This window comes from Maylandia zebra, linkage group LG16, assembly GCF_041146795.1.
Source record: "Maylandia zebra isolate NMK-2024a linkage group LG16, Mzebra_GT3a, whole genome shotgun sequence".
In the NCBI taxonomy this organism is placed as follows: Eukaryota; Metazoa; Chordata; class Actinopteri; order Cichliformes; family Cichlidae; genus Maylandia; species Maylandia zebra.
The window spans coordinates 19,356,924-19,365,220 of NC_135182.1; the positions used below are offsets into that span (position 1 = coordinate 19,356,924).

General features: G+C 40.8%; 1 protein-coding gene across 1 annotated transcript; it reads right to left on the reverse strand.

Annotated features, from left to right (window-relative positions):
- Positions 1-1,650: 1,650 nt before the first annotated feature.
- Positions 1,651-3,887, reverse strand: sox21b (SRY-box transcription factor 21b). The gene is made up of 2 exons (XM_076874970.1): positions 3,656-3,887; positions 1,651-3,485 (listed from the first exon to the last, which is right to left on the reverse strand). Exon 2 carries the CDS (start codon positions 3,466-3,468, stop codon positions 2,722-2,724), a length of 747 nt encoding a protein of 248 aa, XP_076731085.1. The 5' UTR covers positions 3,469-3,485; positions 3,656-3,887; the 3' UTR covers positions 1,651-2,721.
- Between the last annotated feature and the right edge of the window lie 4,410 nt (positions 3,888-8,297).

An 8,297-nucleotide genomic window follows, 5' to 3' on the forward strand; every position in this document is an offset into this window, starting at 1 on the left:
GGCCGGTAAACCTATTCATCAATTGTTCTGGCTTGTAGATTGCATTCTAATGCTAATCTAGCGTGTTAAATATCTTTTTGTTCCCCTTTCACCGTTTTGTCATTCAGTTTATCCAGTTTTGGCCACCCATTTTATTTATTTATGCGCCTGCTTCTATTCATGCGCTCATGTATTTTTTATTATGTTGTTTCACTGTCATGCAGTGTCAACTCACTCTATTCAATGTGGGCTACTTGAAGGGCTTGGAGGGACAAAGCGTGTACACATTGCACTGCTATTCACTCCGGCCAGCTGGATCGACTGAAAAAAAACCTTGTGAAAAGAAATCCTCCACAATGGACACAGAAGAAGTGCACAATGCTAACAGTTTTCCAAATACCACTGATTGCTTTCATCACAATGAGGGAAAGCAGCCGCTTTTGCTGAGCTCCACTTCAACAAACAACACTCTCACAAAACCTCCCAACCCACGTTTTGTTCCCAGACAAAACCTCCTCGACCGTCTAAACGCTCCCAGAGTTGGAAAAAAGTTCTTTCAGCTTTCTTCCTCTTTTGCTCAAGAAAAAAAAAATATAATAAAAAAGGGTCAAAGAAAGAGAAAGAAATGGTCGCTGAACTCGCAATGCGGATTCTTTCACAGCCTCCGGGACGATCTCTGTTTTGATCCGACAGTTTTGCCCTTTTATGACACCTCCAAAAAATACGCTTTGTCGTTCGTGACACGTCATTCAGAAATATCTCATTACAAAATGAAAAAGAACGAGGAGTTCTTTTTTTTTCTTTAAAAAAAGAGGCCTAACCTGGAGGAAAGCTTCAAATTCCGGTGTCAAAAAGTACACATTTTTTTTCCGCTCTGCGCTTTTCTACTGTGAACTAAACACAACGCGCTGTTTTCGAGGCCAAGAAGGAAGTTCCGTAAAAAAGGAGAGATCGAGGTGTTACAATGGAGAACATAGCGGTGAAAGGGTTTAATTAACCGTGACGGAGATAATTATCCCTGGACTGTCCAAATTAGTTTTGCATAATCGCTCTGATCCTTATGAATTAATCTCTTAGTGTAGTCTGGTAGAAGCGCTTTGCTTAAATTACGCATTTTACTTTAAAAAAAAAAAAAAAAAACTACGTGCGCGGTAACGCACATACACACCTGTTTTACGCACGCAGGTGTACGCGCACACGTGACTGCACACTCCTTAAATCGGGTGATAAGCATTTATTTGTCTTTAAAATTTAAGTTATTGTTCTTTTAATTTGTATTAATTGCTATTGCTGTTTGGAGTTTTTTTTTTTTTTTTACCTTAGAGCGCGCAGCTCAGGCTGATTTAGAGCATAAAAGACGTGTTTGTTCTGCAGCCTTAAAGCAGCTCTCTCCTTTTTTTCTTTCTTTCTCCTTGGGAAAAAGAAAGCTCAGAGTACCACACAGTTTTATCTTCCTTCCTATTCACGATTAAAATTGTGATAAATAAGGTTTTGGCTCTTGATAACAATGGGCTGATTTAGATTTCCCCCCCCTAGTAATGCCATTCAATGCGCGGACAAAAGCGGCCTTTGGAGGATACCTTACACTTCACCTGGACTGAGGAGCAAGAGCAGGAAAAAGAAAAGATAACAATCTTGTTCATCTCATCAAGAACTACAGCCGCGATTCCCTTCCGTTTAATCCGAATACGCTTTATTGTAGTCCTTTGCTGAACAAGTGAACAGTAGCAATAGTTTGAAGTACATAACGGAGGTTAAAGAAAACACAAAACATACAAATTCCATAAGAGTTAGTTAAAAACGTCTTTTTTTTCTGCACATGATACGAGGAGTGGGAGAATGGTGAATCCAGGAAATTATAAACCCACTAAATAAACTTCCATCTGCAACTTTTTTTAATCTTCTTCTGCATCTTCAAATCTGAACTTTTTTTTCAAGAGAAAGAAAATGGGGTTTGGTGAATCAAACCCCGAAAGTTATAAAGCATTAAAACTGAATATCACCTTCAAAATAAATTACATCCTCTACGTTTCATGTGCAAATAATACAGAACTAGCCTCATTCACTTTTTTTTTTTTTAAAAATCGTCTGGTTCACCATAGATTCCACTAAACAATAAATAGTACAGACATCTATAAAACGGTTTAAAAACTCAAAATATACACCGGGTTTCTAGTGAAATACGTAGCTTCCTGGCCCTATCTCAAACACTAAGCCTATAACGGCAAATAAACTAAAGTCATTTTTATCTGTACACATTTACAGTGCTGTAACAACTCCCCTTAACCCGTGAATTATAACCTCCGGCAACTTATTTGCGAGGAAATGCCTTGATCCTTAACATGGTCATTGTATATGCTGCCCTTGATTCCAAACTGGTTAGTCAGGCAGGTGCAAAAGATAGAAATCGATCAGGACACCCTTAAAAATGAGTTTTCACAAGGGGAAACTGCTTTTATACCTCTCTCTCAACTGTGTGCATGTGTGCCATCTTTTTAGTCCTTTTCCTTGTGGCTGTGTGAAGTGATGGCTTGGTAATAATAGATTAGAGAGTTCTCTAAATAAGCATTACCTTAGATAAAGGCATTAATCAATATACATACACATGTGATATCTGAGACGACGAGCACTTCATCACATGTACAGGTTTGTGCATGCACAATAAAACTCTTGCGTGAATAGCTTTTTTTCTGTTTGTTTTGATTTCACATTTCATTTTCTCAGATGTCCAAAGTGGGCCTATCATAATGCCGCAGCATATGCAGGGTACGGTTCAAGTTGAGGTTTTCCCATCCCGGGGAGCAGAATGTATGCTAAGGGTGGTTGGAGTCCTGCTGAGGGCCAGGCCGTACAGTTACACGGGATCATGTAGCCTGGGTTTCCCGGGGACGGATGTGAGTGAGTGTGGGCGTGCGTCCCGCCACCTACACTGCCAGTCCCGGTGAAAGCCGTAGCGCCTCCCGGCGGGTAACCCAAAGGAGAAGCGTACGGAAACGAAGGTGGGGAAAGCTCGGTCATCTTGGATCCCAGGTCGAAAAATGAGTAGGGGTTCGTGGACATGGAGGGGTTGAAGAATACCCTGGCCGCCGCAGCCGCAGCAGCTGCTGCTGCCTTATCGGGGTTCCCAATGATAGACTCGGAAAGTGCTCCAGTGGAAAGCCCGTTAACTTTGAGTGCGTCGTGCTCCCCGAGATTATAGGGCACGGGGAAAGAAAACTTGTCTTTTTTCATCAGAGTCTTGGGCTTCCGCCTCGGTCTGTATTTATAGTCTGGGTGTTCCTTCATGTGCATCGCTCTCAGCCGTTTGGCTTCGTCGATGAATGGCCTTTTCTCAGACTCGGTGAGAAGTTTCCACTCCGCTCCCAGTCTCTTGCTGATCTCGGAGTTGTGCATTTTAGGGTTCTCCTGAGCCATTTTTCTGCGCTGGGCTCTGGACCAAACCATGAAAGCATTCATCGGACGTTTAACGTGATCCATCGGTTTAGACATGTTGGCACAAACTGTCTCTGAAAGCAAAATATTGCACAAAAATCAAACAAAGTATAGATAACTTCCAAGTTAAGTACAGAAAAAACAAAACGCACTTTATAAAGAGCAGCTTATTCAGACAGCGTCAGCAGGACGACATTAAAATGAAGATTCACTTAGACTGCAGCTCGTACGTTTGCTTACTTACTTAACACTTCAGTTCTTCATCTCCCCGGTGATTATCATGCGAAAAGTACAAACGGCAGCGTCCTTAAGAGTGCTCCAGTGTTTCCTGCTTCATGGTTCCATCCAGCAGTGGTACGGCGTTGGTAAAGATGAAGAAGATGAAGCAAAAGAAAAACTGTGCCTTGCTTTCCTCTTGTCGCCTGAGACTGTCAACCAGCACTCAGCAGCAGCATACACGCAAGTGAATGGTAACTCCCGCCTGCCCCATGTGAAATACAGGGGTTGTGCGGCAGGTAGTGAAAGTGCTGCTAGCGCATGCGCACTTGCAGCGATCACGCAGACGACTGCTGGACAGTTTTTTTTTCTTTTCTTTTTTTTATTCTACCCTGATTTTAAAGGTTATACGCATCTCGTATTTACATCTTTATGTATTATATGAGAACTGTGTGTCCTCGGTGTTAAAGGTCAGTAGTTTCATCTTTTCATCCCAACAGCTTTATTCTAATGAGAACTTTGTGTTTAGTTTTTTAAAGAAAAAGTAGGCTACTTAAGAGATGTACCTGAAATACCTGAGGACGGCAGCACATGTGAAAATTAATAATGCTGTCAGGTTTAGGGTGGAAAGCGACTGCAGACAGATGTTCGTTGACGTTTACTCTCACCTTGTATTGAATTTCTGAAATCAGATAGTTAAAAAAACAACAACTCGCGTGCTTTCACTGATTTAAAAGGTATCAGTAGACACTTCCTCTCAGTTTCATGTGTGCGTTTGACAAATCAAACCAGCTCACTCCACTTTCTCACCTTTCGTCCTCACCGGTGACTCCGTCTGCTGTCCCTTTTCCCTTCCCTCTTTCCCCTTGGGTGGCAATGCCATTCAAACAAAACAAAAAAAAAGTAGCGCGAGCACAAGACGACACGAGAGCTAAAGAATGTCTTCTTTAATTTTCTGATATTGCGGTATTTGTGGTAAATAAGCAAATGTTGAGGAGGTCTGAAGTGTTTCTAATCGCGCTTGGTGAAAATTAATTACTTTCCTGAAATCCCCCTTTTCACTTTCACTTCAAAGGACTTTCCCAAGGGCAGCGAATCAACAACTGAAATTAGGTTGTCGAATATTCAACTAAGCAATTACAGCTATCTGCAGGACCTGTTGAGCAAATTGTAGGTTTAAGTGGCTTGTTCTGGCACCTTCTCTGTTGCACATAATTATATACATATGTATGTGTGTGTACAAAAAAAGGAAATAGAAGAGCGGCATCGAACAATATTATAAATGAGGAATTAGGCTGTAGGTCGAGCGTTTAAATGAGGATATAAACGGAAGTTTAATTCAATTCACCTTAGTGTTGTCCTTTTTTAACGGTTCAGCTTAATCTCCAGTTACACAATATAGAATGTGGAATTATTATTATTTTATTATTGTTATTATTATTATTATTATTATTGTTATTATTATTATTATTATTATGATGATGATGATGTCGGGAAATTATTGAAAGTTATCAGTAAAGACCCAAAGTGAAGATGAGGATTTTTTTTTTCTTATTCACATTTCTTTTTACAAGGATTAGCGTTGTTTTATTACCGCGGAGAGAAGACGCTCACTGAGGCATCGCTCTTTTGTTTCAGGTACGAAACCTGACAAGGTGAAGATGATCCGCGCCGGAAACGGGGACCAGATGAGAGACAAACCTGCTGCTTATAAGCTGGCTGGCAGCATCTCTCAGCACCGCGCGCCCCTTTTTTTTGTTCGCGTGTCATTCACCTAGATAACGTTCCCGCAACGAAGCGCTGCACGCGCTCACTCCACAGGAGCGTAAACCTCTCGTGACACCAAAGTGCAAACATTTCTATAAACTGTACGTAGAAGCCCGAGTGGAAAGTTCTCGCTGGGAGTTCTAGACGTGCAGAGGTAAGTATGTGCACACATGCTTGCTGTCACTGGGCCCCTCGAGATTTCTTATTTACTTATTTATATGAATTTCTCATTGCTGTTCTCTTTTATTGTTAGGGTTATTTGACTGCATGGAAATATATAAATTATGGCCTCTGTTTTAATGATGTATATTGCGGATTTGAGGCCTGCTTTAACGGGGCAGGTACAGCCACCAAGGAGGTTGTGTGCTCAGAAAAAAATGTCAGGATTTGTTTTATCTGTTTGAAAGAAGAGCTTGTTATATTGTAGACTGATACAACATTAATTTATTCAATTTGTAATGGAATTCATATCTAAAATAATAATAATAATAATAATATAACAACAACAGTAAACACTCCAGTCTGTGTTCCCCACCCCCTGCTTCTTCTTCTTTTTTTTAACCTCTGCTTGGGTCCTAGAAGAAACACTTAAATAATTCAACATGAGTTAGTGAGAGTAGGAGAATTACCTGCCGATAAAGCCTGGGTCCAGCCTCTGAGACGGAGCCAGCACTCCCACCTCACAGCACATTGATGATAAGAGTGAATAGAAAAATATCATGCAAATAGAAGGCAGACAGCAGCAACAACAAGCCCATGGGGACATTTTCCTACCCGGGGAGATCGCGCACAGTTCACTCTAAAGTGCTAAAGCCATCACTCTGAAATAGGACCCCCTGGAGGTGCAAGAATCTCCACGATAGCGACAAACAGTTTATTCTGCTCAACACTCCACTAAGTCTGTGAGAAAGCACAACAAATTGTGGGGAGAGACTTGATGAGGATCCCTGGATAATCCCAGTTTGCATAAAAAGCCCTCATCTATAAAGAATATTGTAGGATGTGCACTTCACCTCCTCCCACTTTTCAAAGTGTTTACTGTTATTCTCCCATTGGAGCTGGAAGGAGGGGGAATCGGGTCTTTAAAATAAATTGATTTCAAGGGAACACAAGTTGACCTCTTGCTATCTGATGGCTTTCCTTTGACTGGGGGGAGAAAAAGCGAGGGTAAACAACAATATCTTCTGTTTGCCACTTCAAACCCCAGAGTGGGGAGTATTTACTGTCACATGAAAGTTTGCTCATTATCGGGGAGGTTTGTAGAAAGGGAGAGGGAGGGTTCCTGATTGTGTACCTGATGTGGTTTCTTTCTGCTTGTCTGATCACAGCTCTGCCTGGATCTTCCCCTTCCTTTTTTTGCCGCCGTGGCTGCTTCATGCAGACCGAGCCAAGAGAGAAGCGTACACCTCCACAGCGAAAGGTAGTCATTTCGACTGTGCTGAGATGATCTTTATTTACCCCTACACGCTCATGACAACTGCTCCACTTTTGGGGGTTTTTTTTACAGATGATTTTCAGATTAAGGATTTAAGTGTGCAGATAAAGAGCACAAATCAGGATCCAAATATTTCATTAATTTAGCTAAAACCTATTTAAAAGCGCGATAGCTATCATAAAAGCGGCGCTTTAAGGATGGAGAAATATAATTCTGTTACACACATAATTACTGGATATTTTCAGTTAACTCGCTTCATCATTTTTGCACATTTTTTGCTAATCACTCGCTAAAAGAAAACAGGACAACAAAATCCCAAATTTTAAGGCATAAATGTGACATACAGCGAAGGACAAAAGTGTTTTCCCCGTGATGTGGAGAGCATTGAAAGTCAATTTGTCACTATCGCACGCCATTAGCCGCAGAGTCTTATCTCAAGTGAGCCTTTGATAAAGTGTTAATGACAAACAGTTTAGTGCTGAAAGTGATCCCATTGATTACTATTTAAAGGTGATTGCGTTTAGATTAGAAGTCATTTTGTCTAATGAGGTTCCTTTACAGCGTTTACAATACGTAGAAAACATGCTTAAGTGCAAGGCAACATAATGACAGGATTGGTAAAGAGACAATGCCGACTTCAGCATCACCTCAAATGAGTCACACGCAGAATGTCTGAATAAATGCATAATTAATGTGAATATAAAGTTAATATTTTTTTGTGGTTTGAAAATGTGACCTATTTTGAAGGTTGTGTTCTCAAAATATATTCAATAAGTGCCAAATTAGTTGTGCAGTTCTTTAATCATTCTAATTATACAGTCTTTATTGCTCCTTAGGGCAGAATTTTGTGTCTTTGTCTCAGTGGGAATTATTTTGGTGAAGAACCAAAATATTTACTCAACCACAACCTAAATATTACGCATATCAAGAGGAATTGAGAAATAATCCCCTCATAGAGCACAGTATTAACTTAATCACATTAGTGAAAATACTATTGATAGTGGTCATGATCCCTGGTGAGGGAATCTGTGATTCACAATAAAAAAGCCATACAAGATAGAACACAAATTAAAGACTGGGGACTTGAACAGGCAAAATGGCCCTGAGGACTGAGCGAGAGTGTGTGCGCAAGAGTGTGTGTGTGTGTGAAAGCTTGAATGATGGTAAAGAGGGAAGAAAAACGGGGAGTGATTGTCAGTTCAATCTTCGAGGACCTCAACTGACAGTTACAACAAACTTTGAAAGCACATTATGGAAGGAGAATGGCTACACAGAAGCATGTGGAGTCCGCCAGGCTGATAAGACCTTCATCTTTAAACCGCCGCTTGTCAAAGTATTATATGTAATCTCACACTGCAGAATATCTCCACACCCCGAGGGGCAAACAAAATAGCAGCGGCAATCAAATGACTTCCTGGATCATTAAAAAGAAAACGGCCGATCCAACCGTTTGTGAAAAGTCAGATTT

Bases quoted from the DNA above. Each gene is read 5' to 3' on its own strand.
- sox21b (XM_076874970.1), bottom strand. From the start codon at position 3,468: ATGTCTAAACCGATGGATCACGTTAAACGTCCGATGAATGCTTTCATG.